This window comes from Mytilus edulis, chromosome 8 (genome assembly GCF_963676685.1).
Source record: "Mytilus edulis chromosome 8, xbMytEdul2.2, whole genome shotgun sequence".
In the NCBI taxonomy this organism is placed as follows: domain Eukaryota; kingdom Metazoa; phylum Mollusca; class Bivalvia; order Mytilida; family Mytilidae; genus Mytilus; species Mytilus edulis.
Window position 1 is genome coordinate 70,856,194 of NC_092351.1, and position 19,446 is coordinate 70,875,639.

Sequence of the window (19,446 nt, forward strand, 5' to 3'; positions counted from 1 at the left end):
GAAGATGTTAATTATTATATTAAGAATAAATAAACTCAGAGCAAAAAAAAGCAATTGAATTACTACTGTATATGTATTGGTTAATGATATACATAAATATTATTAATTCGTATATTTTAACAAATTTGATTCGTTAAGGGATTGTCACATGTTAAACTATATTTTCGAAGGTAGAGAGAAACGGCGGATAGCAAAAAGCATATTGACCGGCAAAAAGCATATCGCACGGTTATTTTTAGAATATCTAAAAACCGATATACTTTGTGACGTCATGTAATGAATTTCAGGATATTGTTTAACGTTTTGAAACACATGATATCTGTGATCTATTATTTGACGAACAAAAATCTTAAAATACATAGATGTCAAAAAATAAGTAAATGAAATAACAACTAATATGTTGTTATTGTCAAGGAAACAATGTAATATCTATAAAATTCCAACAAACCTATATATATAGCTAAATGACGATTTTGATACAAATATGGTCGGAAATTAATAATATAACAAATATAGCCTTTGTGTGAGGTCAATACAGAATATATCGACCCAAAGAAGTATATCGACCTCGGACTTCGTCCTCAGTCAATATACTTCTTTCAGGTCAATATATCCTTGTATCGACCTCATACAAAGGCTATATTTGTATATCATCCATCACAATTTGTATATTTGAGGACAGATAACAATTAGAAATTATTGTAAAATTGCCAATAAGACCAATATCCATCTCAAATAATATGTCAAATCCTCTACTGATCTAAGAATTAACGTTAAGGTAGCGAGCCAATGGCTGGCTTCAAGATGATTTTGATAAGCAAACGATCAGCCAATTTTGTACTAAAAGATGATAATGCATGTTTTATATATTGCACAATATAATAAGAAAAAGACGCATACGTTTTATAGATAACTGGATTGTGCTTGTCCTTATTGTGGTCTTTCCATCTGTAACTTCACAAACATAACTACCAGCATCAATGATAGAAACATCCCGTATCACCAGTGCGGGAAATGAAACATTACCACCAGAATACCTTCCTGATATTGTAATCAATTGGCCATTTTTGTACCAATTAATGGCCGTAGGTGTTCCTTGAAGTACTACGTTCAACGTAACAGTTGTAGCTTCCAGGGGCCTATATATGACCGTTGATACTCTAGCCAACAATGGCCCTATAAAATATCATATGTATTTGATGTATCAATTAAGAAGTATGGAAAATATGTTTCTTAATAATGTAGTACTGTATTTTTAAAATAATATAAAAAACCAAATAAGAATTTATTGCCGTGTTTGTTAGATTTATCAGATAAAATGAACGACAGACATAAAAACGGTAAAAAAAATATAGTCTCATTTTTATATGAAAAAAAAAAAAAAACGTGTGAAAATGTAAAACAAATTGATATTAATATACTAAGATATTAAGAACTTGAACAATAAAAGTTAAAAAAAAAACCCACGCAAAAACAACAACAATTTCGTATCTCTAAAAAATGGAAAGGATTTAATAAATCAAAAACAACACATATGTTTGTCGTGCTTTTGATCGGAACAAACCTACATTGGTCAAAAGCATTTCGGAATTAAAGTCATATGATACCCCAAATTAAAAAAAAATATGCATATGTTTTTTATAACTAGATGGATAGTTTTCATTATAAAATTTATTTGCAAATACTTTTTTCTGAAGAAAATTCTTTAATTTGACGACATTTAGAAAACGTTTACTTTTTTTAATTGGTTACTTACAGGAAGCAATACGCATGGATATGTCATTTGAATAAACTATTATCTGATTGTTTATGTTATACACGTGTTCGATATTCATGCTTCTTTGTTGATTGTTTACTATAAGGTGACAATCGGTAAACTACAGCTGAAAAGCACATCAATTTAGTAGCTGCCATATTTGTACATCATAACAGAAAGAGAGAAAAATATTGACGATTATGCGATATGTTTGCGTAAAAAAAATGATAAAATCGTGCACGGAAGACTACGTTTATGATATATACATGCATTGGTTCAAGAATTGGATAAACATTATTTTTCACCTGTCACTCGTTTCATATGACTTCAACCTTCATCCCATGCAGTCAATTCCAAATGTTTAAAATGTAAAAAGGTATATATGTAAGAAATACATGCCAATTTACAGTTGATTATCATCTTTTTTAGAATGGCGATAAAATTGCATAACAGAGGCGAAACAAGCGTAAGGTGTGGAAAACCAAACACATAAACAAAGTTGAGCAACACCAGGTAAAATGTCTTGTTTATGACAAATAACAATTTGGTTGAGTAAAATAAGTATAACCCTTACGTGTAACTGTCAATCGTAAGCTAGTGGTCTGAGACCTGCTGAGTGTTTGTGTATGGGTAACATCACAGTACAGCGTTTGTCCATCATCTCTTATATTTGGTGCCCATAACAGTACACCTACGACACGGAAAGACATGTTGTCTGAATCATACTGTGAGTTTACCAACAGCTGATGATCATCGAAAACCTGCCCACCGATCCTCATTGACATAGTTTGGAGAGGGAAACCGCCAACAGATGTACACGTCCAGGTACCAAATGTGTCCGCTGTTAGGGATGTCGGTCCAGAAAGCGTTGGTATTGCAGGCGTTGCTATGAAATATAATCATAAAATTCATATAAATTTGCTCTATAAATGTATATCATGTATTACATGTAACACTCAGAAACAGGATCATTCCACCAAAAGTGATCGATTACCTCAAACATGCCATATAAAGTTAATGAACTGCAAAACATAAATATTCGCCCAAACGTATCACACCCAACAAACAAATCTATATAAGGTAAAATGTTGCTTTTTCATTAACCATCAATTGTATTTATAAAACACACACACACACACACTTGCCCACTGTTATAAAGTTAGTTTACACATATTTATTTATAGTGGATTGGTAAATAAGTTATTGCAACTTATATTAATCACTTTGTGGGTGAGATTTCTGCCTTGTAGTGGCACAAGCCTGCTTTTTTTCAAATTCTACAAGGATGTCTATTACGTGCTAGAGATGTGGTTCTCTCTTAACACGGGTTAGTCATTTAACTTCCCCATCTGACGGATTATCACTGTTTCTCAAGACCGTACTTGCAAATGGTATCCAGGCAGAGCCGAAAATTCAGTCCTGTTGGAAAGATTGACAATGGCTCTTTGAAATTTCAGACACATCTTCTGAGCTAAGCAGGCCGTGAGATACCCTTATATATTATATAAAAGTAAACAATGAATTTAACTGTATAAAACTTATTTGTTGCATGCAAATTTTATGTTTTGTTTCGAAATATGCATGACATATTTTCCAAAGAACATTCAGGAAACAACAGTCGTGGTGTAGTGGTTAGTGCATCGGACTACTAACACAAAGGTTCCTTGTTCGATTCCCGTTCCAGGATGTAAAATCAGGGACTTAAATTTCGGCTCTCCCTTGACATCATTTGCGAGTATCTCTTGCACGTTAAGACACCCATGTAGATTTCTAAAAAGAGCAGGCTAATGCCGGTACAAGGCAGCACTTGCACCCGCAAAGTGGAAAGGGATTAATATAAGTTGTAAAACTTGTTTCCCAATCCACTTTAAATAAATATGTTTAGACTAAACAACAGTCAGGAGATAGTTTGTGTTGAAAATTAACTTGTAATCACGCTAAATATTCACAACAACCGTTGCACACACTAATGCTTATAAATGACCGCTTAATCAATAGCTGAAGCACTGAGAAAACGTCTTTGATTTCTTAAATGATAAGTACATCCATTTGAAATCTTAAACAACAAAAATAATATTGATAAAAACAACAAAACACAACGTAAAATACATTTCAATAGTACTTTTTCTTATCTGGTGTCTGTTTATTTGAAAAAAACGTTCTTGCGTTTGAAGATTGACACGTTTTGATGAATAACAATTATAGGTCACATTTTGAGATCTGAAATCAGACACACTTGGGCGATTTTGGATTTTAAGGACACGTTTGAGGGATACATTTTGGGGATTGAAACGTTTTGGGGTGTTACATAGATACTCAAGAAGTATTTTTTATGTATTTTTGATGATATAAATTATCACAATTGTACATAAATAAAAAAAGAATTATTCTTGTATTAGACAGAGAAATTCTTTCAACACCAGAATATTTTTAAAAGGTCCCCTTTAATCATTTCACCCTGAACGACACATGACCCTATTTGAAACTTTAGGTAACAAAAAACGCAAGGGTCAGATTCCAAAACGTTGCAATGCAATATCTTCATCAATTGACAAAATTGGTCAAAGCTTTCAAAGGTTATGTATTTTTAAATGCGATTCTTTATAGTGATCAAGCAAAATACAAAAGAAGTAAATGTTTATATAGGTTAGTAACGTGTGCCATCTTTTTTTTCTTCAAATTGTTGAGTGAAAATTTAAATCCGCTAAATCAGTTTTAACAATTTCATCATATGTTTACTTTAAGTGACTAATTGAGAAAGAGGGATTAACGCTCCATTTACATATATAAGACACACACCTTTTGGGGCTAGAATAATAGTACTGGTATTTCTTATGTCAACACCATCTGTAAGGGAACTGACGTAGTTTCCTGCATCAGTCAGCAGCACATTTTGTATGTTCAGTGAAGGATATCGTGTATTTCCACCTGACAGTCTAGAGTTTGAAGCAACATCTATCTCCTGGTTGTTTTTAAACCATCTGACACCGGTCACATTTACAGAGTTTACTTCGACCGCTAAAACAACAGACTCTCCAACCACAGGCTCATATAACGTCTTTTTAACCCTGACTGCCAGTAATGCTAAACAAAAGGTAGAACATTTGTTGCAACATCGTCAATATATTTAATGAGAATTAATGATCAAATTCAAAAATTTAGGAAGGCAGGGTTTTGGTTGATCCTTTTATTTTATTTCAAGGTAATTAATAATGAATGCTTCAAAACTTATCGCGTTCTTTAAGCTTAGAAATAAAGTCAATGCTTTGACGACACAATTGACTGAACTGATATATCATGACGGCGTGAGGAAGGGGTGTTTCAGATATTTCATCAAATAAGCTATATTTTTTTCTTAACGGTAAAAATCAAGCCGAAGCGACGCACTAAAGATAGTTTTACCAATTACGAGATAGATACACAAATAGTATTTTAGAATACAAAATTAATGAACGATCGTTGAGGGAATACTTATTAGAATACCTCTGACAGACAGTACTATTGTAATTGTCTGAACTGTAGTAGCGCCATCTGTTGCTTCAAAAATATATCGTCCAGCATCACTAGTACTGATGTTTGTGATGGTTAGAGAGGGAACAGAGACAGTACCGCCTGAAAATCTTCCAGATAGAATGATAAGATTTCCATTATGGTACCAACTAACTCTATTCGGATTTCCTTTAAGTTTTACGTCGAGTGTAACGATGGATGACTCTGTCTGGCTATACATAACTTTTGAAGCTATTGCTGTCAATGAAGCTATAATAGAAATTTATTATTTAAGTAATAATATCGATATTTGCTTCTCACTTTTCCATTTTAATTTTAGCCCTTTCATAAACTGCAAAGTTCAAACATATATTCTAATATCTTTTAAGGAATATCTTTTTAAATATTTATACTATTTTGTGTTACCCAAAACATATATTCTTTTATTTAGTTCAACTTTTCTAATTTCTCGGTGTTATTACTCTTGTGTTTGTTTTTGGTCATCAAACATGTCAAACTGTTTGGATGTTGAGAACTATGTAGACGAAACCTGAGTCTGAAGTATCACAATTATAAGCCTGGGAACTGTGAGGAGCTGTTATTAAATAACTGTTTACTATTTCTAGATACTGAACAAATTGTTTTGTAGTCTATGATTATCACTGTCCTTTGAGGGCAGTTATGCAGGATATTTTGGGATGGCATATTTGAAATCGTCTTTCTAGTCGTACATGTATTAAGTTTCTCTTTGTTTAGTACCAATTCATTTCATTCTTGATATGATTGATACTTCTAGCTTTTTAAAACTGCAATTTGGCTGTAATAATTCCCCAAAACTGCAACTTAATTATTATTACATAACATATTTTGAAATTGATATGAAAGAAGAGAGCAAGCAACTTAAGCGTATTCATGGATTTTTATTCTTGCTAATAGGCCAGAACTCAACAATTAATTCAAGATTTGTTTGACAGCTTACCGGTATTAGAGCCGAATAGAATTTAAAATAACGAGCCATTCATAATAAAACTAAAATCAATTAAAAAAAATCAGCTCCGGTCTGCTTTCAATACAAACAAAACCCCGACAATTATAATTGTAAGGACCCATTTTGTGTCCATTAGACGTAATTCAGTAAAAATCTGTCAACTGTATTGAAATTCAACCTGATCTGTAAATCATCAATATATACTGCTTGCAAAAACTTAGCTACAGTTTTTCATATTTTATAAAGCCGCGTTAGAAGATGCTCGAGAAATCTCAGTAAAGTTGGGCAAGTGTCAAAACAAAGAGTTGTTTTTAATTTCGTGGGCAGTACGTAGATTGAGTATGCGCTAAAGCGAATAAGACACGGGTCGATAACGGTCTCCGAATTTGGATATTTTCAAAAGAAAATGGCGTTTTCTGGGGAAAAAAGTAACTATTGTTGTGATAACATGGCTTTTTGTTGTTTCTATATATGCTAACACTTACGCTCTACTGTCAACTGCAAACTAACGGTCTGTGGACTAATAGATGTTTCAGGATGTTTTACGTCACAGGAAATCTGTTGTCCATCGTGACCTAGCTTTGGTGTCCAAGTTAGTATCCCTATAACTGTGTAGGACTTGTGAACTACGTCATGCTGAGAAAACGTCCCCAATTCGTTACTGTTGAAAACCTGGTCACCAATTCTCATAGACAAACTTTGAAGAGGGAAACCACCAACTGAAATACATGTCCAGGTACCAGTTGTTCCTGCTGTTAGAGACGTTGGACCGGACAGAGTTGGAATCTCTGGAGATGCTATCAAAAAGATTTCAAACATTAAAATAATAAAGGCATTGTTACAGCTGGAGACGCTTTAGGCAATTCTGTTAAAGAATTCCTATCTTATTAAAGAAGATCATCAAATATTTGTTTAATAATAATTTCATTACTTACAGTTCTAATTTAAAATTTGCGCTTGAATAGTCGAATATATAGGTGCGACTAAAATAATTATATTCAAAATGCTGTCGAACAGAAAACCAGGGTATTTTGCCGTGCAACGGGTCATCTATAGACCAATTGGGTTGTAGCAAGATTTCTGTACCGCAAAATCAACTCATGATGGTGTATTTGTCTATGTTACAGCACTTTAGGGTAGCAAAATTTCCACTGATTTCGAAGAGAGTACACAAAATTTTCAGATTTTCCAACGATGTAAGAATGTTTTTCTACCTCAGAATTTAGTATATACGATAATAAAAATTAAAAAAAGTCCGTGTCCCTAGTACACGTATTAAAATTAGTTAATTACTAAGTTTCAAGTTGATTGGACTTCAACTTCATCAAAAGCTACCTCGACCAAAGTCTTCAACCTGAAGCGGGACAGACGGACGGACAAACGGTTGTTTTACCCCCGTATAATTGAATGTGTTTTAAATGAAATAGACAGGACTACCATAAATTGATTTAATATATGACCGTTCGCTCGCAACATAAGTTAATCTATACCAGTAGACTACAAACATAGTAAATTTTACTCATCAAGTATCATGGTATCTGTATATATATCTGGTTTTGTTTACAGAAAGGTCGATTGAATAAATTAAATTTGATTACTTTATAAAACAAATTGTATCATTACTTCAAGAATTTCTACAACTATTTGATATCGAAGTCGGATCAGGAAAAAAACTCCAACCTTTTGGTGATACAGTAATGTAACTGGTATTTCTCATCACAAATCCGTCTGTTACTGAACAGCTGTAATTCCCTGCATCGCTTAGTTTCACGGTTTTGATGGTCAAAGGGACAGTTTGTGGATTTCCTCCAAAAAATCGGGAGTCTGAGTCGACATAAATCTGTGTGTTGTCCTTGTACCATCGGACTTCTTTTATATTAGAAGGAGTGACATCGATATACAAAGTAATGGACTCCCCAATAGTAGGCTCATATAATCTCTTCCGTGCAATTACTTTAAGTTGAGCTGAAAAAGAATTTGATTGATTATCTAGTCATGGAAACATTTTTTATATACAATATATGTAAATGGTGTTCTTTATTTATTAAAAAAAAAATTCATATTAGTTCAATGTTCAAACCTCTAAGATCCATTCACCGAAACACGGTGATTTCATTTCAGAATAACTGTATGAAAAATCTGGTTTTTTTTTAATTGATACGCCTCGGGGAAAAGTAAGCTACCAAAGGAATAGTAAAAAATAGTGTCTATCTATTGTTGGTTTCCTACTTAACGTCCAGTCGCATATATTATTCTTGCATCCCCCCCCCCACAAAAAAAAAAATAACAGATATATGTAGTTTTTTCAGGGTGGATCAACCGTGATAAATGACAGAAAATGTGAAATTGACACTTGAAAATGAGCAAATGATGGATAGGTGACGACACTTTGACTTAGAACCATCATTAGTCATAATCATCGCATCGAAGTATATGTAATGTATGTTCAGGATGTTTAATGTTTTACCATGGCGTTGTCGAATCTTTTTTAATCCATGCATGGACTTTAATTTATTTGTTTGCGATGTTGTTTGTCCTACTAAGACTATAGCTTTGGATTGCTTTCGATCTATATTTGAAAATTTGAACAATGGTAAAATACAAAGAAAACGACGAAGCACGATCATAGCAATGATGAGCATACCTATTGGAGACAGAAATATTGGTCTGGTTTTAACGGTAACAGTGCCGTCTGTTGCTTCCAATACATATTGGCCTGCATCACTCATACTGACGTTTTGGATGGTCAGCGCAGGCATAGAGATTGTTCCTCCAGAGAATCGACCAGATGTAACAACCAAATCATTGTTTTTGAACCAGAAGATGTTAGTAGGTGTCCCGGAAATTACTACGTTCAATGTAACGGTACGTGTCTCAGTTGTGTTGTAAAAGGTCTTTGTAGTTCTCACTGACAATGGAACTACAATAAAGATAACAATACTAAATATTTGAGACAAGCATTCAACTTTGACATACATGAAAGTTTAAGTAAACATGATAAACAAGAACGTGTCCCTAGTGAACGGTTTCCCCATCTGCACTATCATTTTCTATGTTCAGTGGACCGTGAAAATGGGATAAAAACTATAATTTGGCATTAAAATTAGAAAGATCATATAGTTTCAAGTTGATTGAACTTCAACTTCATCAACAAGAGTGCACACGTTGAAATATCTCGGCTTCTCGACTAATCATTGATATCATGTTTAAAGTCCTGAAGCTTTACTTCAACTATCACATAAAATTAACATGCTCCAAGAAAATGAAGTCAAGGTTATATAAACCAAACGAGAAATACATATACACCTTTCAATCATTCAATACACTAAATATAGTTGACCTATTGCTTATAGTTCCTAAGAAACAAGACTTCACCAAGAAAAATAACCAATGAACCATGAAATTAAGGTCAAGGATAGATGAACCATGCCAAGCAGACATGTACAGCTTACACTCCTTCCATACAACAAAGATAGTTGACCTCTTGCTAAAAGATTAAGAGACTGATATGTACTTCATAAAATATTTCCTTACACCAAACAAGTTGACCTTTTGCATAAAGTATTAGAAAAATAAACCAAAAAGTCAAAAACTTAACTTTGACTACTGTACCATGAAAACGAGGTCAAGGTCAGATGACACTTGCCAGTTGGACTTGAACACCTTACAATCATTCCCTACACCAAATATAGTAGACCTAATGCATACAGTAATAGAAAAACAGACCAAAACACAAAAACTTAAATATAGCCACTGAACCATGAAAATGGAGTCAAGGTCAGTTTATACCTGCCTGTTAGACATGTGCACCTTACAATGCCGCCATACACCAAATATACTAGACCTATTGCTTATAGTATCTGAGATATGGACTTAACCACAAAAACTTAACCTTGTTCACTGATCCATGAAATGAGGTCAAGGTCAAGTGAAAACTGTCTGACAGACATGAGGACCTTGCAATGTACGCACATACCAAATATAGTTTCCCTATTACTCAAAGTAAGAGAGATATTAACATTACACAAAGTAGTCACTAAACCATTAAAATGAGGTCCAGGACAATTTTCGTGTGACAGACGGAAACTTCGTAACATGAGGCATCTAAATACAAAAGTCGCAGGCTCGACAAAAACTACCTTGACCGATAACTTTAACCTGACGCGGGGCAAACGGACGAACGAACTAACCGACAGACGAACGAACGAACGGACGGACGGACGAACGGACGGACGAACAGACCAGAAAACATATATTGGCAATAAAAATAAATAAAGGCAACTGTAATAAACTGCTGTTCAAAAGTCATAAATCGACTTAGCGAAAACAAATCCAGGTCACAAACCAAAACCGAGGGAAACACATCAACTATAAATGGAGAAAAAAAAAAACACAACAGAAATACTTTTAAAAAAGCTGTTTGCAGAACAGGTGCAAAACAAACCCCCCAATATATCTAGTTAAAAACATGACATCATAGACATAATAAATATGTGAATACCTTCCGGAAAATAATTGTTCAGATTATTGGTCAGGTGTGGCTTGGCCGCTTCGGATGTTTTTGAAGGAGAAGGATGATTTTAATATTGCTAAAATAGATGATCACAACAACACTTCTGTGTCAAAATTTAATTTGTATGTTTTCCCTTAATTCATGCACACAAAAACTCCAAAATAAACATGATATATCTGAAATTTAGACTTTATATAAAAATAAGAAGATGCGGTATGATCATTGCTAAAGGAGACAACTACATTGTATCAAGGAATTTCAAATGTAGTCGTTAAACAAGTTCATACGCTTAGCGGTTGCTCAAAAGTAAATCCCCACACTTTTGAAGTGATTGAAATAAATTTGTAGCGATAGTCACAAGACAGATGTTATTTTAAGAACAGACGGTAGATTATGGTGGTCCAAATGAGCAAACATAATAATCTATATATAAGTTTGAAAGTTTAAAAAATTACATATTTTATTTAGTACGTTTGTGTGAATGACACATATTATTTTGAAACGAAAGTATTTAGTTTTTTCTTATATATACAAAGATATATGGGAATATTTATCATATGTTTTAATTAGTAGTAAATACAGTAGTTTTGCATATTTGATATTAAATAGCCTGCTGTTTAATCCATATCGCACAACTTTGATGCGCACCCTTTATCGCATACCCTTTATCACACCCCTATTTTTTTTTTTTTTTTTTACATAAAGTCAGTTTTTATTTATGTAAACAGGTCCAATAGAACGGTCATTCGGGACACGTAATTTATGACGTCATTGTTTGGTATGTGACGTCGCGAACGTCAAGTTTTCATATTTTTTGGCACACTTAATGCAACTATAAAAAAATACAAAACACACAAAAAATACAATAATAAAAAAATATTTTTAAAACAACAGCACGCAAATTGTAAGGTAACCCAGGAGGTTCAGATAAGTAATTGAGCAGCACTCAAGGTAACCCAGTACTATGGATCAGAAAACAGTTCATATAATATAATACTCTCCTGTTGAAATATATGATAAAGCGTATAAAACATGGCAAAATCCGTATCACATGCCGTATCACCCTCGACCAATATCATCCCTCGGGCCTAAAGGCCCTTGGGCTGATATTGTTTTTTTTTTTAAATTTTATATAGATTAGACCGTTGGTTTTCCCGTTTGAATGGTTTTACACTAGTAATTGTGGGGCCCTTTATAAGCTTGTTGTTCGGTGTGAGCCAAGGCTCTGTGTTGAAGGCCGTACATTGACCTATAATGGTTTACTTTTTTAAATTGTTATTTGGATGGAGAGTTGTCTCATTGACACTCACACCACATCTTCCTATATCTATATATGATACGGATTTTGCCATGTATTATTCTCTATATACAATATGATGAGGGCTATGTCAGTTAAACAGAAAATCTGTCTTAAGACGGAGGAATAAAAAACTCCTGAGGGCTTTGTCAATAAAGCAGAAAACAAGGAAAAGGCAAAAAAAAAAACCAACACAATATTCAGAAGTCCTAGAGTTCTTTGAAATATAACAGCAATACGACTTTGAGGAGATCACCTTGTAGGAATGAGTGGCAACTTTTGAAATGCTGATGACAATGGCTTTCTTTAAAACCTTACTTTTACAGAATGTAAATATGTTTTTTGGATTAACATTGGATTTTAATCTTTTTTTTTCAAAATGCACATTTTATGATTTTTAAAACTTAGGTACAAAAATCTGACTCAAATGATTAATCGATATATAATATAGAAATATCTTGACAAATATTAGATCAAAAATAAATGCTAATCTAACATACTTTTCGCAGATAATTGAATAATACTCGATCTAACTGTATCCGTGCCATCCGTTGCTTCACACACATAGATACCAGCATCACTCACGGAGATATTTTTAATGGTCAGTCCTGGAACGAATGAAGTTCCACCAGAATATTTATTTGATGTTGTGATAAGCAGCTCATTGTTTTTGTACCACCTGATCTCAGTTGGGTTTCCTTTGATATCAACGGCAATTGTGATCTTTTTTGTCACTTCGGTATTATATGAAGTCTTTGGAGTTGTCATTGATAATGGGGCTACAAAAAGAAAACATTTATTTTAATTATACGGCTGTTTTAAACAAGGATTAGTATCGTTAGTGACAAGTTGAAGTGGCAAGTAGCTTGAATTACGTCGCGTAAGATATTTTACTACAAAACAAGAAATTAAAAGCCTTTTTACGATACAAATACAGTGTATTAATTTAATGCAATCGGTATTCTCCTTGACACAAAATTTCACACTCTCGAAAAATATTAGATTTAGTAATTACCGATCCAAGGCAGGTTGATGTGATATGCATGCAGAATATATATATATATATATATATATATATATATATGAGTGTCTAAGAATGTAACTTTAACACACTAATGAGTGTTATAAAATTAGTTGTTATATTTTATGTACACTCAGTAACTATTCACGCAATATTTCACTAAACAAATTAGCTTCATCGGGTGTGTGCAACTATCTAGGTGAAATCGGATGCATGAAAAACATATATATATATATATATATATATATATATACCATAGCTTGATTGCTAGCTGTACCATGAATTCGTCACAAGGTAAGATGTACAACCCTCCTTTCGAAGCAGCCTAATCTTACAGATAGATTAGTTATCTGTCGGACTTGTCTACTCTTAAAGCGATGTAGTTTACATGACTAAAAGTGATTTCACATTTCAGCTAGGAAGCAAGCTAAGCAACGATATTACCTTTACCTACACACTCAATGCAATCAGATGTAAATGTTTAATACTTCAGGTGCCCGACTGATTACAAAATGTTTCTACTTATATAGATATAACGTTTTGGGATATCATCTTCATTAATTGTAAACTCACTTTTCACTGTAAGCTGTAAACTAACTGTCTGTGGATTATTTAAAGTTTCAGGGTGGGTAACATCACAGAAAAGAGTTTGTCCATCGTGATTTATGTAAGGCGTCAAGGACAGCATCCCAACAACCCGGAATGACATGACGGCTGGTTCATATTGTGAATAAAAAGACATATCATTACTGCCGAAAATCTGGTTACCGATTCTCATCGACATAGTTTGGAGAGGGAAAGCTCCATGTGAAATACATGTCCAGGAACCAGTCGTTCCTGCTGTTATAGATGTTGGACCAGTCAACGTTGGTTGTGCAGGTGTTGCTACCAAAAGAAAATACGAACGATATAATAATGACTTTTGTCGTGGTTGTAGGAAATGCATGCCGAAAGTAGTTTAATCCTATTTAAAGGTATTCTAATCTTGCTTCTGCATTATAGACAACTTCCGATGTTCAACATGTAAATAGTCATCATGCGCTACAGTACATGTAGTAACTTAAAAGTTTCAAATACTTTAAGCGACACATGACCATAGATACATATGTAATTGAGCAGATTGTCTGAAAATATGAGATCTGCTTGAATGAGCTGTATAAATATTAAGAATAGCTTGGCTTGCCGAGAATTCCCCTTGTTTAAGTTGTAAATACAAACAGGTTTTAGATTCTTTCAAAACGGTCAACCTAATACACATTGTATGTAGCTGTCAATATACATGCATTGCACACTGGAATTTCATAAATGTGATATGAACATGTACCTTTACGATTTTGGTTTTTTAACTAAATATCAAAATCATAGAGGTTTCAGAAATAAATCAAATTAGAATTAGTATCTTTCCATTTGATCAAACTTCGTTTACGATAAATTAAAAGATTTGAATAACGTTTTCTTAAATTTGATGTAAAATAATTTTCAACTATATATAATGAAAAATGATAACCTTTTCGGTAATTGTTCAAGATAAATTATCTTCCTTTACGGTTAAGAAGGTTACTTTTTTTAATTTGGTTTGTTCATGAATGTTAATTTAAAACATCAAGTATCAACACATATGAAATGAAAAGACCGAGAGAACAATTGTTTTTTTTAAATATCATAAACAAACCTTTCACAGAGAAAACCGAATTGCACTGGTGTTGTATACTAACTAACATTTCGAAAATTTAAGTTGTTTACATCTGTTAACCAATTTTTCGGAGATACAATTATGATACAGGCGTTATTTATTAACCAACCTTTCGGAGATACAGTGATTATAGATGTGTTTCTTTTGTCTCTGCCTTCGGTTACTGAAGCCATATAACTTCCGGCATCGTCCAGATCAACCCTATTGATGGTCAAAGAAGGAGTCTGGTAGTTTCCTCCGGAGTATCTGGAGTTTGATGCTGTGTCAATAAGATTGTTATTCTTGTACCAACTGACTTTCGTAGCTTTACCAATGATAACCTCAACCACCAGAGTGGCGGATTGCCCAGTGATAGGCTCATACTTTAGTCTTGGTGTTTTTATTGTAAAATTTGCTGAAAAAGTTAAATAATTTTGGGTTATCTATCATGCATACATTACCAGATACTAAATTAATTTTGCGAATCAAAGGCGAGTCCTGATTATTCGTCCGCCATTTTTCTCCCCATAACATTTCTTAAAAAATGTAAATATTGGTTCAAACTCAAATTAAGTACAACTATTTATTGGTCTTCTTAAAGAATAAATCAATTGCCTTTAGTTTAAATATATTCATTTATTTATTATTTATATTAATCTTTTCCAATTTGCGGGTGCGAGTGCTTCTTATAGCTGCATTCATTAGCCTGTTCTTTTTCAAAATCTACAAGGATGTCTTTCACGTGGAAGATATATTGCTCTCTTACATGTAACATGGGTCAACCATAATGATTTATCGCCCCCTTCCGACCGGACTATCATCGTTTCGTCAACAACATACTCGCAAATGGTGTCAAGAGATAGCCTAAAATTAAGTCCCTTAAATTTTTACCCCGGATCGGGTTTCGAACCAGGAACTTTTGTCTTTGTGTTTGTAGTCCGATGCGCTGACCACTTACACCACGGCACTCAATTGCCTTTAATATAAGAGTCATTCTCAAAATCAGTCAAAATCTGTGTTTCCAAGCTATTAATTTATTAGATTGAATGTTAGCATTTCCAATTAAGATTTTTTATGAAGTTGATAGTGAAAACTGTATATATTAGAGTTTTTTTTTTATGTCACTTCTTGCATGAATAAAAAAAATAACAAAAAGTACATCCATTTCTGTAGCTTAGAACGTGTTCCCACAAACAAATCCATTAATGATAAGTATTTTGAATAGATATTTGAATGTTTTTTTTCACAAAATTGTTGCAAATTATATCAAACTAATCTAAAAGAAACCAAATATAGCATACAATTACACACATTAAATTAATTTCTGTTACTAAAAACTACATTTATGACTGTCGCTGAACAAACGGTCATTCCAGTAACATTTGCTAAATTTATGAAATAATGAAGGATCCTTACTGTTGATGAGGCTGCAACTTCCTGTTAGAGCCTCACTATCATAACTCTTTGAATACAGCATGCTGCTGCCAGAAGTTGAAAACAAAAAGTTTTGAAAGAAAACAGATTTGTAAGTAGCCCATTAAAATATATTACGCATATGTCAATACCGTAACAGTGTTTTGAAAAACAAAATTAAAATTTCATGATTTGATCTTTTAACAGAGATAAGACAGAATGTTCATCTCTTTTTTTAGCAGAAGGGAAATTCCCCTGAGGGAGCGGTTATTTATATATTTACCAAATTTTATAAATATGTCATTCCAGTAACAGTCATTACAGTAACATTGAAATATGTTACAGTAAGGACATGTTTTGTTATTGGATTGAACATTTCTTGCAAAATTATACTCTAAATGCCTTCAAATGATATTTTATTTTGTTAAGTTATGTTATTTAATACTTAGATGTGAAGTATGAAATAGATGTATTAAGAAATAACAGAAATGTTTAACTTTAAGTTTACGGAGCACACATTTCCATATTATTGTTACAGTAAAGACATAAATTTGTTACTGGATAGAACATTTCTTGCAATATTGTACTCTAAATGCCTTCAATGATAATTTATTATGTTAAGTTATGTTATTTAATACTTAGATGTGAAGTATGAAATAGATGTATTCAGAAATAACAGAAATTTTTAACTTTAAGTTTACGGAGCACACATTTCCATATTATTGTTACAGTAAAGACATAAATTTGTTACTGGATAGAACATTTCTTGCAATATTGTACTCTAAATGCCTTCAATGATAATTTATTATGTTAAGTTATGTTATGTTATACTTAGATGTGAAGTATGAAATAGATGTATTCAGAAATAACAGAAATTTTTAACCATGAGCAAAAGGAGCAAACATTTTCATATTCTGTTACAGGAAAGACATATTTTGTTACTTGAAAAGACATTTTTTAATATTTTTAATTTCAAACAATGATTAAGAATAAGACATAATTTCTTATAATGTTCTTTTCACTTTGTAAATAAAAATGTTTAATAAAAAGATAAAAAAAAAGCAATACAAATCTCGCAGCACAAAAAAAAAGCTTAAACTTATATTGTTGTTACGGGAAAGACATTAGTTTGTAACTTGAAAGAACTTATTTAGCACTTTTGTACTCCCGATGCTTTAAAATGCTAAAATATTTTTTCTGTAATGGTACTCCAATTTCAGAGACCATTAAAGAAAATAAGGAAATTTATCTCAAGGAATGAAAGAAATACACATGATAATATTATTGTTACAGGAAAGACATATTCCTTTCATGGCATGAATATTCTAGCAATTTTAATCCGAATTGCCTTTTTTTCACAATACTTCTACACAATATGTTTTAGAGATTAATATTTCACATGATAAATAGATAAAAAATTGAAAAGATTTCAGCCAGGAAAATGGGGAACTACAGATATTTTTTTTTATTGTTACAGGAAAGACGTGCTTTGTTACTGGATGGAATACTGTACATAAACTACAAGTCAACAGTTTATAATAGATCTCCCTTGTATTCAACAGTAGAGAAACATCAAATTTTAAGTATGTATACAATAATTCATATATACAATCTTGTTTGATGGCCAATATATTTGAAAATACTATCTTTTATTATTCTATAATGTTGTTGGACAGACATATTTCACATTTTGATATATTTATACCAAAAGCAATCCGTTTAACCATTTTCTACTGTATTCTATAATCTGATAGTTATATTAACTTCAATTAAAACCAACCTCACTGATCAAACTTAGCTTTCCTTTTAAGAAACCTATGATAGAGCTAGTGCAATACAAATATTAAATGATAATTTAAAACAACCAGAACATTCTCTATAAACAAGGGTCTCTATTTCATATATTCTTTATTTACAGATATGGGTATGTCTAACGCTGAAAGACAAAGAAAATTCAGAGAAAATCGAAATAAAGATCTTGAAAAGAGAGAGGCCTATCTGAATAAAGAAAAAGAAAGATATCAAAAAGAAAAGAGAACTGGAAAAAAGAAAAGTGTAAAAGATATGACAGAACGGGAAAAGAGATCTGCAAGGAAAAGATGGAGAACAGCAAAACATAAAGAGAGATCAGCCAAAAAGACACTACTCAAATTAATGACTCCGCCTAACACTCCAGAGTCATCTCCAAATTTGCAACCTGGTCCTTCTCGTCAGAAAGTACAGAGTGTAAAAAAAAGAAATAGAGATCAGGCAAAATGTTACAGGGACAACAAAATCTTGGAAGACAAATTGGCTAAACAAAATAGAAAAATGCAAATGTATAAACAAAGATATCTGAGAGAAAAAAGGAAGGGGGCAAACCTTGATAAGCTTTGTCCGGACACTCCTAGAACAAAAACAAAAAAGTTACTGAGAAATTTCTCACAAAAGGTAGTACGGAAAACCCTAATTTATCATTATGCAATGGAGGGACAGATCAAACAATCCTATCAGAACATAAAGGACAACTCGCAAAAAAGAAGTATGGCAGCCATTTTAAGGGGTTCACTGCTGAGAAAATATCAGTTGAAAACACTTGCTCTTCGAAACTGTGGTATAGATGTGAGAAATACCTTAAAGGTAAAAACAAGCCTTTCAAGAAGAATGTGTAAACCAGTTAGAGAATTTTACGAACGTAATGATGTATCAAGACTATCAACTGGGATGAAACAAACTGTTACATTTAAGAAAATTAAGAAGCAGCGACGGATTTTACTTGATACTTTACAAAATATTCATTTAAAATTCTTGTCTGAGTCAAACACAAAAGTGAGCTATTCAACATTCTGTAGATTGCGGCCATTTTGGGTGGTATTTCCAAATGAAAGTGACAGAAGCACTTGTCTGTGCAAGCTATGTGAGAATACTAAGTATATTGCTCATGCCTTAAAAAGATCAAATATAATTGAAACAGATGACTTAGAAAAAATTATTGATGGACTGACTTGTGATCAAGATACATATTTGCTGAAAAGAAGATGCATGTTTGGAACATGTGAAGTCTGTAAAGACAACAGGATATCTTATGATACATCTAAAGGAAATGACAAAGTTGAATTTAGTCAGTGGGCATCAAAGATCGAAAAAAGACTGGTAAAAGAAGAAGAAAAGAACATCACCCTTACTGTCAAGGAGACAATGGAAATGTCTGCTTCAGATCTGGTTAATAAATTTGAAGATGAGCTGGTCAGGTTTAAAAAACATGTATTTACAATAAGAGCACAGTATGGATACTTCAAGAACAGAAAACAATCTCTA

At 32.7% G+C, this 19,446-nt stretch overlaps 1 protein-coding gene across 5 annotated transcripts in view; it reads right to left on the reverse strand.

Moving 5' to 3' along the window:
- LOC139486171 (muscle M-line assembly protein unc-89-like) overlaps positions 1 to 19,446 on the reverse strand; it is a 103,969-nt gene that overhangs the window by 67,106 nt on the left and 17,417 nt on the right. For all 5 annotated transcript variants that reach the window (XM_071270961.1, XM_071270960.1, XM_071270957.1 and 2 more), the window contains exons 5-14: positions 14,867 to 15,151; positions 13,638 to 13,949; positions 12,544 to 12,822; positions 8,878 to 9,153; positions 7,914 to 8,198; positions 6,719 to 7,030; positions 5,240 to 5,515; positions 4,556 to 4,840; positions 2,331 to 2,642; positions 901 to 1,176 (exon numbers count right to left, since the gene is read on the reverse strand). In XM_071270961.1, the coding sequence (XP_071127062.1) occupies positions 901 to 1,176; positions 2,331 to 2,642; positions 4,556 to 4,840; positions 5,240 to 5,515; positions 6,719 to 7,030; positions 7,914 to 8,198; positions 8,878 to 9,153; positions 12,544 to 12,822; positions 13,638 to 13,949; positions 14,867 to 15,151 (2,898 nt within the window). The remainder of the gene's footprint in view (positions 1 to 900; positions 1,177 to 2,330; positions 2,643 to 4,555; positions 4,841 to 5,239; positions 5,516 to 6,718; positions 7,031 to 7,913; positions 8,199 to 8,877; positions 9,154 to 12,543; positions 12,823 to 13,637; positions 13,950 to 14,866; positions 15,152 to 19,446) is intronic.